This window comes from Tympanuchus pallidicinctus, unplaced genomic scaffold, assembly GCF_026119805.1.
Source record: "Tympanuchus pallidicinctus isolate F22 unplaced genomic scaffold, pur_lepc_1.0 scaffold3, whole genome shotgun sequence".
NCBI lineage: Eukaryota > Metazoa > Chordata > Aves > Galliformes > Phasianidae > Tympanuchus > Tympanuchus pallidicinctus.
The window spans coordinates 48,121,499-48,135,470 of NW_026294747.1; the positions used below are offsets into that span (position 1 = coordinate 48,121,499).

General features: G+C 38.8%; 1 protein-coding gene across 1 annotated transcript; it reads left to right on the forward strand.

The window, feature by feature from the left end:
- The first annotated feature begins 698 nt into the window (after window positions 1-698).
- On the forward strand, window positions 699-10,642 carry DLK1 (delta like non-canonical Notch ligand 1). The gene is made up of 5 exons (XM_052692549.1): window positions 699-997; window positions 1,786-1,849; window positions 2,311-2,441; window positions 7,124-7,265; window positions 9,499-10,642. Exons 1-5 carry the CDS (start codon window positions 919-921, stop codon window positions 10,238-10,240), a joined length of 1,158 nt encoding a protein of 385 aa, XP_052548509.1. The 5' UTR covers window positions 699-918; the 3' UTR covers window positions 10,241-10,642.
- Window positions 10,643-13,972: the final 3,330 nt, after the last annotated feature.

Here is a 13,972-nt window from a genome sequence, read left to right on the forward strand (position 1 = left end):
TCACATTTTCAGGCAGTTAATCTTAAATTAGCCCATTATAATCCTAGAGAAAAGGTTTTATAGTTTCTTATTATATTATAGTGATCTCTAGTTGCTGGACGTAAATGTAGACAAACTGGTAAATGATGTCTGGTGGATGTAAGCACCACACCTGAAGCAGAAAACAGGTCCTTTAGGAAGAGCAAAATTTCTTTAAAAGACGATGGCAAGGAACAAGAAATAGCCCATCATAAGGGACATGAGGGACAGCTCAAAGGAAGAACAGAAAGATAGAAAAGAGAGAGGAACAGTCACAGAGCAAAGCATAGAATTTAAACTGCTTGGTGGTGGTGTAAAAATGTTTTTCTTATATATATTATGAACAACCACACACACACACACACACAAAAAAAAAAGAAAAAAAAAAAAAAAAAAAAAAAAGACTGTCAGCTTTGGGGGCACTTTGTTCTTTTCTTATTTATCACGCTCGCCTCTGAAACAGAACAAGCCTGTACTGCCTTTGCCGGGGTCACCCCCGAAAAAAAGAAAAAAGAAAAAAAAAAAAAAAGTTGCTCTGATGTGCTTTGGGAGAGAAGTCTTCTGAAACCCGGAGCCCAGCACTGGCTGTTAGAGGACAGCGATCCCGAGGTAAAAGGCGTGCTCAAAGTCCCCCCCCCCCCCCAACCCTCCCTCCTGCCGCGCCCCACCACGAACCTCCTCTCGCCCGCGATCGCGACAGGCGGGGTGCGCGCGGTGCCCGCTGCTCTGCACAGCCGGGCCGGGGGTAGCCGGGCAGCGCTCCGCTCTCGCTTTCTCCTTCCGCCCCATCGCACCGCAACTCGCCGGCTCTGCGGGCGGAGGCCGGGTGCCTCCTCCTTTTTCTCCTCCTCCTTGCCACCCGGGAGGATCCGCACGAGCTCCGCGCTCAGCGGTCCCAACATGAGGCTGCGCGCCGCCGGGCTCCTCGGCTGCTGCTGCTGCTGCTGCCTGCTGCCCTTCGTCCTCCCCGCCGCCCCAGGTAACTTGCGGGAGCGACTTGGGAAAGTTGGAGCAGTTGGCCGAGGCCGGGTTGAGAGCTCTGCCTTCCCCAGCGATAGCTCCGGCCGGAGGTGCGGCGATGCGCCGTGCGAGGCGCTTCTCGTGCCATTCGCCTGCAGGGCAGCGGTTAGCGGTGCTGCTTCGTGGAGGGGCTTGATGCTTCTTGATGCAGATAGCTGAGGGAGGGAGAAAAGTGGCTGAGACATCGTTATAATAAACTTGAGTTACTCTTCTGAGATTTAATCTTTTGTTGTTATCAGACGTAAGGTGGAAATGAGCTTATAAGTAGTTTTAAATAGATATATATATTTTTTTCCAGATTAAAGACATTACTATGTTTCAAGTAGTTCTGAAATAATGCAGCTGTATTCGGGTGTTGTGTGGTGGCATATGTGTGTCTGTTCTGAAATTTCCCTTTTAAAGTAGTATGAGAGCACTCACACTTTGCTATTGCGTTTTATTGTGTTCTTTTGCAGTCAATTCTTTATGTCAATTCTCCTACCTTATAGTTCTCCTACCTTATAGAAACACCCTGTAACGTGCTCCAGGTTCATTAAAAACCTTTACGTTGCAGAAACACATATTTGACAGAAATCAGAACACTACTATGCAGCCTTGAGTTGCTGTTTTTCACTCCGCAGTCAGATTTCCTTTTACAAATATCAGTAATGTATATAGGACACTTTTTTTTTTTTTTTTTTTTTTTTTTTTTTTTTTTACCCTGAGTGCTGATTTTTCTATTTTGACATTAAAAATCTCTTCTTTTAGGTGTGAGCTGTAAAGCGGGCTGCCACCCAGTGAACGGGTTTTGTGAATTTCCCAGAGAATGCAGGTAAAAAGATCTGTCAGACAGAGCCTTAGCTCAGAACAGACCTCCTCAATAATTCATTGCTCTTTAAAATAGAAGCTAAAACAGTGTATTCTCTGCAAATATGGTACAGTAATGAGGCAGCACTCTATTACCATGCCATAACTGGAGTGAGAGAGCAGAAGTATCCAGATGCCTCTTTAGCCTAATTATCCCAGTATGAAAAGTCTTTATTAAGTTGTTTACATTTATTTATTGTCATTGCATGAACCAGTTTTTTGGGTTTTTTGTTTTTGTTTTTTGTTTTTTCATATAAATACTTCTAGTATTGCAGAAGCATTGATGCTGTCTTTTTGATCAGGTGCACTGCATGGTCCAATTTTGAATCCAAAAGTTTGTTTATTCACTCTGAAAAGGGGAACATCCATGCAATTATGTTTATTAAAAATAAACCATGCTTGTGTATTGTCTCCTATCTCTTTCAGGTGTCTGCCTGGTTGGCAGGGTACTCTCTGCAATCAGTGTGTCCCTTTCCCTGGGTGCTTGCATGGCAGCTGTGTCAAACCCTGGCAGTGCATCTGTGAGGAGGGCTGGGTTGGCAGCCTCTGTGACATAGGTTTGCACATCCTTTCTTTTCCTTGAGCAAATGAGGTGAAAGAGCCCCATCTGGTGATGGAGACATACAAAAGATCTTATGGATAACTAACTTTAAAAAATGCTAGAGCAAGATAATAAGGAGATTCTGGGCAGCAGCACATAAGAAGCTCTGGCACTGCTGCCCAGAGAGCTGTGGGTGCCCCATCCTTGGAGGTGCACAAGGCTGGGCTGGGTGGGCATCCTGATCTGGTGGGGGGAAGCCAGCCCACAGTAAGGGGTTGATACTGGGTGGGCTTGGAGGTCTCTTCCAAAACATTCAGTGTGTTTGGTATTTGGGCATATGTGTGAGTGAGGCATACACTCCTCATTCTATTTTAAATATTTGTAATTGTGAATAATGCTAACAAACAACTATTCATTGTCATATTAATCTTTATGATGAAGACACATCTTTTTGTTTATATTAGTTAATTTGAAATATTTATATGACACATTACATGTATATGTATATAAATATATATATGTAAATTTTCGTATGGGAAAATAAGAGCTTAATACTGAATACTTATTGAAAAAGAAAACCTCATAATCCTTTGTTCCTTAATCCTATGACAGCTCAATGGAATAGCACTGATATAAGTCAGAGAAAGGTCTGACCAGGCAAAATGCTGCCTTCCTCCCAGATCCGAGGGATAAGCAGAGCACGCTCACTCACCCCGTTCCTGTCAGAATGTGCCACATAGCATTAGTAATTTGAGGAGCTGGTCTTTGCTGAGCTAGTTTATGTTGGCTGGTGTTGGCAAATAAGTGTTCAGCCAAAAGATGTGAGAGTACAGAAACCGCAGGAGCATCCAGGACCGTGCACCAGTTCAGCCTGCAGAGATGCATCTGAAGAAGACAAGTGTCCAAGTCCTTGTTCTTTTTGCTTCTATTCTGGGCTTTCACTGTTACACAGCTTACAATTTATAGAGCGTGGCTGTCAATGAATGTCCAAAACAGTATTGAATGATGATGCAATTTAAACTGGATAAAATTTTCAGGATGACTAGAAGATTTCTGGTTGACCACGTACTTGCAGTGACATGGAGCTCCAAAACTAAAGATTTCTGCAAGTAAAGGTTATGTTTTCAAGTTGGACACACTTCAAAGAACCACATTAAGGGTCTACCTGAATTTCTTGGCACTTAAATATCATCACAGTTCTGAGTTTTGCAACCTTTTTCAGTTGGTATTTATGATGGAAAATAATTCTTTGGGAATTGTAACCATATATTCGTGGAAAAATAATATTTTAATGAGCATTAATTGTGATGATTCTTCAGTATAAAGTGGATATCCCTTGTTAAAGTCCACAAAGTATTACTTCTCTCAACACTCAGAGTTATCTCCATGTTCTTTGCCAATTTGAATTTAGATCCCAATGAAGATGTGCCAAGAATACTCAGCCAAAATGGAATGTCCCTGCAGATGAAAAGATGGTTATATTACATTGAAAGTCTTTCATCTCAATGGATTCACTGAGTAGGCCTACTCTAAAGCATTCTTTTGCCACAAAAGACCCAGTTTTTTTCCTGCCACTGGAAGGCTGTTAAAAATTGTCCTACTGGTCCGTGAATGCACTGTATCCTCAAATGAGGTTAGTTGTTCAACCTCTGACACCCTCTGGTGTCCAACACTAATGGTGTTGGTTTCCTGAATGTATAAAGTCATTACAGAGTGTTATAACTTATTAACAACTACCACTAAATGATGCTTGATAAGTTAGGAAAAAGAACAAAACAAATGCTCCCATTCATGTGGGGATCATTGACAAATACATATAACTGTTTTTTTATTGTCATAATACAAACACATCACTTTCTTACTTAAAAAGCCACATTCCTTGAATCTTTTTTAATACTGAAATGATGCGATGTCCAGAGGCCAAAACTGTTACATTTTCACATGCGAATGCTTTTAGTTGACATGTTTTAGCCAGTGGCAACAAATTTTAGCTTCAGGTGTGTAATGTGATAAGCCTTGTTAAAAACCTACATTTGTACTGTTTCTGGGGAGACTGACAGAGGACTGTGAGTAACACAGTTTTTGTCATTCCCTTGGCATTCTTCCTTTTTGCTGCTATAGGAAGTGTTATATTTGCCAGGGAATTTTTGGCAAAACCACTGTTTCACTGTTGCCAGCTGTGAGCAATTGTCAACAGAGAGATGGTAAAACCCACAAATTCATTTGGCCACTGTTAACACCTGAAATATCTGTAAAATATAGATGCAGTCTTAGCAGCTTATTTGCTTGCTAAACACAAGAGAGAATAAGGTATTTTTTGAATGATGGTGTTCTCTTTTTCTGTTTTCTAGGAAATTTAGTGTATAATCTCCTTACTATGGATCACGTTCCTTTCTGGAGCAGTTTTATGTCATCATGTGGTTTTATATTCACCATGGGCTGGCCATCTGGTTCTCAGTTCAGATGAAGAATGACCTACCTTATAATTCACAGGCATGCAAATTATAGATTGGGTTCACTGTAAACATGTAGGCCAGTATTTTTGGTGTCATTTATGACTATTATTACAGTCACATGCCTATGCATGTCACTTAAGGAAAAAAATCTGTGAGCTGGTCTAAGTGTTAATACTGCTAACTTACCTCTTTGCTAATGCCTATGATAGACATGCAAGAGACAAACTCTGCTGTGCTGTGAACCATAGAATCACAAAATATAATTAATTAGAAGGGACCCACAGCGATCATCCAGTCCAACTTCTGGCTGCACACAGGGCCACCCAAAAAGCAAAGCCTAAGTCTGAGAATGTTATCCAAACATTTCCTCAACCCGAGCAGCTCAGGGCTGTGACACTGCCTCAACAGATCCTGTTCCATGCCCACTGCCCTCTGGTGCAGAATCTTTTCCAACCTGAAATCCAATCGCTGTGATGCTTTCCTGAGAAAAACACTGAATGATCACTTCATGCACTGCAGCCTGACAGCTTAGTTTTACAAAAGGGTTAATTAATTTATTGGTAATGTGTATGCAGCTATTCTTAATACATTTGTAAATATACAATCTTTTTTTCAATTTTCATCTGAGACTCAGCTACCACTTGAAGCAATTAAATTATTTGGATTTTGGTCTTCTGAGAGGAAAACTAAAGAGAATAGAGCATATGGAGTATTTGGTTTATCTGTGTGCTTACATTTTAAAAGGATATGATACTCTAAATTGTGTTCTAAATTGTGTTTAAAAACCAAATTCCTTACGTAAATTACTAGTAGCAATGTACATATTCATATATGTATATACCAATTAGTACATATGCCTATCCACATATACTTTCCGAAGTTTTCTCACTCATGCATCAGAGTTCATATTTTTTTAGCTGCCTTTAAAGCATGCCAAAATAGGTGGCAAACAACACCATTCTAGAAAGCATTCAAGTTTATTTATTCAAGTCCTTGTGAAAATTGGATCTTAAAGCATGTGCAAAGTGCTTTTCTTGTAATAAGAACAGGCAAACACATTAGAAAATAGAGCCTTTTATCCGGGGAAGATTATATTTAAAAGCTAAGGCTACTGAAGTTTTGCCATGGATAAAATTTAGCAGTACCTCGTGATATTAACTAACTTTCCCATTATGTTATGGGAAGTGAAAAATAAATGCTCTTAAATCCTTTTTATTTTCTATATTAGGAAAAATTTATTCTCTGAAAGAGTGATGATGCATTGGCACAGGCTGCCCAGGGAAGTGGTGGAGTCACCATCCCTGGAGGTATTCCAGAACCATAGAGATGTGGCACTGGCGGACGTGGTTTAGAGGGCTAATGGTCAAACTAGCTGATCTTAGAGCTGATCTTTTCCAACCTTTATCATTCATTGATTCTTAGTGTACATATGGACATGAATATGTGAGGCATCAGATGCCTTGTAGCCAGCTCTTCACTGCAGCTGCTCCATGAGATGGATAAAATACGCACTTGTTTGTATATTTAATTTTAGTTATTTGTAAAAGTTGGTAGTAGTTCAATTGGGAAATCACTTCGCAGGGAAACTCTAAAAAAAAAAGAGATGTGTAACTTTTGGTCAAATATGTCAGCTGTCTCTTCTGGTGCAGCTCTGTAAGGGTTAGATGTAACACAGACAGATGATGAAATCTTAAGAGGGTCTTTATAACCTGCCAATCTGTTACTATGAAATGTTTGTTCACGAACACAAAATGATAGACTTTTGGTTAGAGAGCATGAGGAGTTCCTAATTCTTATTTTCTTTATCAGAATTCTGCTCATGGAGATGCCAAGGCCAGGAAAGGATGACTAAGCTACTTCGAACTTCTTTCTTACCTACTAATGTTTTATTGATATTATTAGTTATTTATGTACTGGAACATTTCAAAATCATTTCAAAAGTGACAGCTAGGAAAAGAAATGAGCTCAAAGTGCTTGCAATAATTGAACAATCTGTTCTTCATGTTAAAAGGGAGGAATAAATCAGGACTTGTAAAATGTAGGATGAATGGCCATTAAAGCTATGTTTTATTTAAAGCACTGTTTACTATTTGCTGATTCTTTCTCCTAAGTTTAATTGAACTTTTCTCATAAGTTTAATTGAGCCCTGCTTTGCTCTTCTGCTGACTCTTTAGCATTCATTTCATTGAACAGTGTTTTAATAATTTTTTTAAAAAATGTTTTAATTGTTTTTTTTAAACAGATATTCAGCCATGCTCTGCAAAGCCCTGCACCAATAATTCAACATGCATAGAGACTGGTGATGGAGGATATATTTGTCTGTGTGCCCAGGGATTTACAGGAAAAAACTGCCATCTCAGGAAAGGACCTTGTATTATTAATGGGTAAATAATGTTTGCTGATGTGAATTTAAAATCTATACTCCTGACCATTGTTCAGATTTCTTTGCTAAGATGCAACATCTCTATGCTAAAGTATATAATTCTTCTACTAGGACTGTAAATCTATTCAAGGAGACTATTAATACAATATTCACTTAAACATATTTAATGTTAGGTAAATGAAGCTCAGTAATAAATGAAGAATAGATCTTCAAAACGTTGCATGCATTTTCTAAACACTTTTTATATTTTCTACTTCTGAAAAAGTATAAAAAATTATTTCACATGAAAAATCAGAAAAAATCATTTTACATTTGCTTTCTCCAGTAATTTCTTCCCATCTTCCTAGAAATCCCCTGCATTTTCTTCAGTCTGATCTGCCCATGAGGTTTGAATCTTCTTCATACTGATATATCCAAGTTTGTTTGATTTTCCATGAGATCTGTAAAGCCAAGAGAGGGTGCTAGGCTCTCCAAGACAGACTATAACTGTTCAGTTACTCAAGGACTGTGCAGCTCCAGCTTCCATAATTTCCTTAAAACACACACAGTGGCTAGTGACTGTGGCTAATTTCCTTGATTGCATTATGTCATACTGCTATAGGCTTTCCCAGTTGGCAAAGTCCAGGGACAACTCCTTTCCTAATTCAGTTTCCAAATTTCTAGTTTGTTCTCTCAATAGCACTTTTTGCAGCCAACAGCTATAGTGAGAGCATGAGTGAAAGTGAACAGCTAATGTGAGAGCACAGAGCTGTATGTTTTATGTGAAAGTATTAAAAAAAAAACAAAAAAACCCAACAAAAACAGACATGACTTCTCTACAGTAGTCACCTAATAGCCACCAAGGGGTTCAATCTTCAGTTATGCCAAAGGCTGAGGGCATTCAGTGTGATGTCTACTCCCAGAGCAACAACTGCACATTTGAGAAGCTCAGCCTCATCCCATTTATGGTTGGGGACATTTGTAAAAAGGAGCTTATTTTCCTTTTGCAAGTCACCTCACTGAGGCTCTTAAAGAACTGAGTCTCCACTATGGAAATCCATGGTGGAACATTGCTACCAACTACTACATATGTGAAATCTCAGTGTTCATGAAGCTTCAGTGGTTTGGTACCTATAAGGCTTCCTACTTGCAAGGTAACACTGAAGTACTGCTTGTCAATACTGAAGTACTCAATAGTCAATATTCAATTGACTGTTGTCAAATAGGCTTATTGTAATCTTTGGGAAGTGTTATGTTGTATTTTTCATGCCTGAAATCCATTTTTAGAAGGTAAATTTTAAAAGCTTTGTTCATATACTGTTCATCACTGCCATGAAAATAATTTTGAGATTTATTTGCAAACCCTGGGCCCCTTTTCTGCCAACAAGATGGGTTAAAACACCACATCTACTTTCTACGGCTCCACTGAATTTGATAACATTTTTTTGTCAGTAGGTGTCTCTGTCGTTTTGGCCTTGTGCTTGGTAAGGCACAGCTACATTTCAAAGCAAAAAAAAAAAAAAAAAGATTACTTCAAAGAATTTATACCATTTAAAGCGTAGTAACAGGCTATTAATAATTAAATTCTGAAAGAGTTTGAAGAAATGAAGAAATGCTTGGTTTCCTCTACCCTTGTTCTCATATGACAGCTTTCTTTGCTACTGCTGAAACTATCACATTTTTTATTATAGTTTGTGTTACTTTTTCAAAAATTTTGTCTCAACAGCTGTTTGTAGAAACTGTACCTATTCACCTCTAGCTTTTTTGTCATGGAGCACAATAGAAGCAGAATAAAAACAATCACTGTGCTGCCATTAAAGTGTTTTGCTTTGCCAATACAATGCACAGATTATATGCAATCAGGTGGAGAAAGCCTTTCTGCTAGTCTATTGGTTCAGCCTTGTCTAGATAGTTACTCAGCTAAGTAGCTGTAAGCTTATGAAAACATTGGGAAGCTTAATTTGGATAAACGCTTGGAATAAATTAAAATCCATTCACAACTCTTCAGGTTGGATTTATATATTGCTGTATTAATTCTGCCTGAGAGGTCAGCAGAAGATACTACAATCTGCATTGACAGAGCTCTTTAGTAACTCATTCTTGATTCAAGTTCATTGACTTCAGTGAATTTACATTAGGATTTGGCTCTTCTGAAGAGAACCAGCTTCTCTTATTACACAAAGTGTTTCCTAATAGCTTCTTTCTTTAGAATTTTATTGAGTTCTATATATGTATGTGTTTGTTCTCTCTTCCAGCTCTCCCTGCCAGAATGGAGGAACATGCATTGATGACAATGGTTTTGCACCCCATGCTTCCTGTTTGTGCCCTTCTGGTTTTGCTGGCAACTTCTGTGAAATAGATAGGGATGACTGTGAATCCAACCCGTGTGAAAATGGAGGAACGTGTACAGATATTGGTGCAGGTTTCAGCTGTTTATGTGCCCATGGTTATACAGGAAAACTCTGCAGCAGCCGTGTCACATTCTGTGCAAGTGACCCATGTGTGAATGGAGGAACATGCAAAGAACATCCACAGGGAGGATTCAAATGCATCTGTAAGACAGAATTTGTTGGTGCCACCTGCAAATATGCCAGCAAAAATACAAGCCTTTCTGCAGTGAATATTGGCACAAAGAACATGCAGAATTACAAGCTTTCACCAAAAGCTCATCACAGATCAGTGCATCAAGAACATGAAATCCTGAAAATAACAGTGAAAGAAACAATCCAAAATGCAGATCCCTTGCTCAGTAAAAGCCAAGTGATATGTTTTGTTGTACTGGGATTACTTACATGTCTTGTAGTTTTGGGTACAACTGGGATTGTATTTTTTTCAAAATGTGAAATGTGGTTGGCTAATGCCAAATATAGTCATCTCCTGCGCAAGAAAAAGAACTTTCTTCTGAAGTCTAGTAATGGGGAAAACCTTTCTGTTAATATTATTTTCCCAGAGAAAATCAAATTGACGAATTACACCAAGAACTACACTGCCATCTAGCCCCTTGGAAAGCTTGCTACCAAATTGAAACATTTCATAATTATATGTAAAATAAATTGAACTTATTAACTGTGGTTGGCCTCAGGATCTGTGAGTGCATTTGCTGTAGCTTGTGCTGGATGGTAATGAAGACAAATGTAACGTATCTGTATTGCAAAGGATTTTTCATTCCCCAAAGTAAATCTAAAAAAAAAAAAAAGAACTAAAGACCAGGGAATCTTCAAGGCAGCTATTTTTTGTAAAATAAAAGGTAAAATTTACCACTGGAAGTGTTCTGCAGCTTTCTTGATTAGTACATAGTTTATTTGACAAATATGGTACCTGTAAATTACTCAGTGATGTGGTTTTTGTTGTTTTGATTTGTTGGTTTTTTTTTCTAATAAACAACATATAAGGGCTATACTTGTTTAATTTTTTATTTGTAAATGTTATATTTCAACCAATTCATCATAAGTGCCCCCTGCCTAATCCTTCTATCTGTGATAAATATGTTAGCAATTGGTATCAGCAGGAGCAAACTCACAATGATGTCTCACCTATCCAGTTAGTTTTGCTGATTATACAACTTCCAAAATTTGTTACTCTTTCTTTGGAATCTGTGTGTTTATAATTTCAGGTTACAGGCCTCTGTCAGTTCAGATGCTGCCTCAGTAAATTGTGTATCTACTAGAATACTAAAAAGGCATTTAACATATCTGGTCAAACCTTCTGTTTAGAGACCTGGTCAAAATGCAAAGGATGTGATTCTGGCTTTTCCATAATTACTTCTCAAGGAAGTCTGCCAAATATTATTCATGCTCATATTATGGTCAGAAATGAAAAGGGTAGTGTGTGTCATGATTTCTCATAAAATCACACTGAAATCACCTGAAAACAAGACAAAGGCCAACTTTTTCATGGTCTGATAGTGACAGGGTGAGGAGGAATGATTTAAAATAAAAGGAGAGATTTGAGTTAGATGTTAGGTAAAAATTCTTAATTCAGAGGACAGTGAGACCCTGGCACTGCTGCCCAAAGAGCTGTGGGTGCCTCACCCCATCTGAACAGAGCAACCAGCTCATGGCTGGGGGTGGAAACTGAGTGGTTTTAAAGTCCCTTCCAACCTAGCCATTCTATGATATTATGAAAAAGGGCACTTTTTAAGTTTTAAGTTTTTCAAATCTGTATTTTCTCTGCCATATTTCAAAGAGCAGACAAGATTTGAAAAGACTCAAAAACATCACCTGGATAAAGGCTGATAAAAATCACAGCATTTTCAGGGGCTTGAGGGAGCTAATAGGTCTTAGCATCCCTAATCAGTCTCACCTGGACCCCCACTCATCTAAATCCTATTTCAACTCAGCCCAAAGTTATCAGTCCTGATTTGAGCTATGATGTAGATATGCTGTTTTCTATCTACACATTCTGGCTGGACCTCAGATGATCAGTTAGATCAACACCCTGCACTATGTTGTAGATTTTATTCAGGTTTGTTTTATCCAGATTCATCTCTTGTATGGACTGTAGACCTGTACTCCAGTCCTGTCTTCTTTTGCTGTGTCTGGGACTGCCAATGGGCTCACTCACAGGCACAGATTTGTTTAGTCCCATAGGGTCTGCACCACTGGTGAAGGCATGCTGCACCTTAGGAACACCTCGTCTCACAGATTTGCCTCCTTCCTGATAGCCTGGTTCTTGCAATTTTAAAAAACAAACATGCAAACAAATATTGTTAACAATTTCCTCCTCCAACCACTCTAGGTAGGAATACTTAGCATCTTCCTCTAAGCTGTCTGATTACGAGGCTATTCCCACATCCGTTAAGAGCTGTTCAAGCAACTTTCATGCACACGTATGATTATATGATTATTAATATAAACGTATATATATGCAGAGAGAGAGATACATGTTTTTAAAAAGCCTTAATGTAGATACAAGTCATTGCCCCAGGGCTTTTTTGTTGTTGATATTTCTCTTAAGTGCTACTGTTATAGAGCTGTATTGTTGTTAATATCTGTGCATATCATAGTATTGCAGAGTGCAAAGATTAGTGATAACATCTCTGGTGGAAATGCTGAGTCATGGCCTGAAACAGTGATTGAACACCTGGTAGGAAGGCAGGGCTAACCCAGGGGAGCTCAGATGCATGCAATGCTCTGAGTGATTGGAAGGGGTGGAGCCAGGATCCATCCTTTCCCAGACCTCATTTAAGGCTTGGCAGTGGAGGTGAGGGCATCTCCTGCTGGAGATTTCTGCCTATCCAAGGTCTTCCAAAGGTAAGCAGCTCTTTTCTTTTGTTTCAGTAGCTGCTGTATTTGAGCTTGTTCTTATTTGCTGTAGCCAAAGACTTTGTCACCCTGCTGTTATTGTCCTATTATAGCATTCCAGCATCAAAGTAAGTGTTGAGATGGTTCTGTGGAAAGTATTGACCAAATCAATTAAAACAGATATTGTCTAGGAATCTGTGATTGAATTCCAGATACATCAAAAGAGGGACACTCTCAGTTTCCTGCACCTCTCTAAATCTAGTGAAGCAGTAGAAGAGGCATAGCTGAAGTATATCTACCCTTTAAAAATCATTTAAAAGCTGTCTTTGCTTAAAACTACAAACTGTACAGAAGAAGCTGGACAGTGAAGTCTTTGGTAAAATCATCCAGGGAGACAGAATTTACTCAGTGAATGATGGTGTGTATTTGTATGAAGTTATGGTACCATGGCAGTGCCTCCCATTGTGAAGGGAATAGATTATTTTTCCTCATTTTAGCTTGGGTTTAACTTTCCCTTACTGGTGTTCTTGTGCCACCTCTGCAGGGACTAAGGTTGCCATAGCTGTTAGCCATGCAGCTGTGTACCTCTCCCCTCCCTGCCTGCAAGGGCTACATCATGGCCCTTATAACTCACTTTGCTACAAACTACAGCAAGGCTCCAAGTAACTAAGCCTGTTACGGACAGCAGGAAATTATAGTAATTCATGTTTATAAACTGTCACAAGATTTTTTGGCCACAGTAACCTAGTTGGCAGCTCCTCCAGCACAGTGTACTTCTTTATATATAGACAGGAGATCCTCTTTGAAGTTGAGGCCAGTAACTCACCATGTTAAAAACAGATTTCAGCTCTTAGCATCCTTTCTGTTGTTGGCAATGAAGAAGTATATGAGGCTGCTATTGTCCTAATACATTCTCAAAAGAGGACAAATATTAACTTGAACATGAAAGGTTGGAAAAAAATTATAGCTGTCTTTAATTCCTTTCTGGAACAGGGAAGATAAACGTATGTATGGAAGTCTGTTGTGTGTTGGTAGTGTAGTGAATGGCTCTAATTCCTGATCATAACATAAGAGAGAGAGTGCTAGAGTGCTAAGGAAGACTTATATTTGAAAAAGCTACAGTATATGAAGCAATAAGATCCAGGAAGTCTCCAAAGCAAGAATTCTAAATAAACAATTTGTGAAAACACTGATACAAAGACAAAATATGCAGATATCTCTTCAATTTTTTTTCTATATATTTGTTATTAATGAGAGAATAATGTATCTATGGTGACCATTACCAGAGGTGCTGACCTATAATGCTTTTTGTAGTCAAGCAGTGATCTCTCTGAGCCTCAAACCCCACCTCTGCCTTATTAGTGACCAAAAAAAAAAAAAAAAAAAAAAAAGACAACTAACCTGAGATGTAGGTTGAGACAGTGGGATACTTCTCACTTACCAGTTAAAGTCAGTAATTCTCTATTCTCCCCAAAGTATAGCAGAA

Bases quoted from the DNA above. Each gene is read 5' to 3' on its own strand.
- DLK1 (XM_052692549.1), top strand. From the start codon at position 919: ATGAGGCTGCGCGCCGCCGGGCTCCTCGGCTGCTGCTGCTGCTGCTGC. The intron at 998-1,785 runs GTAACTTGCGGG...CTCTTCTTTTAG, and splicing joins CGTCCTCCCCGCCGCCCCAG to GTGTGAGCTGTAAAGCGGGC. The intron at 2,442-7,123 runs GTTTGCACATCC...TTTTTTAAACAG, and splicing joins TGGCAGCCTCTGTGACATAG to ATATTCAGCCATGCTCTGCA.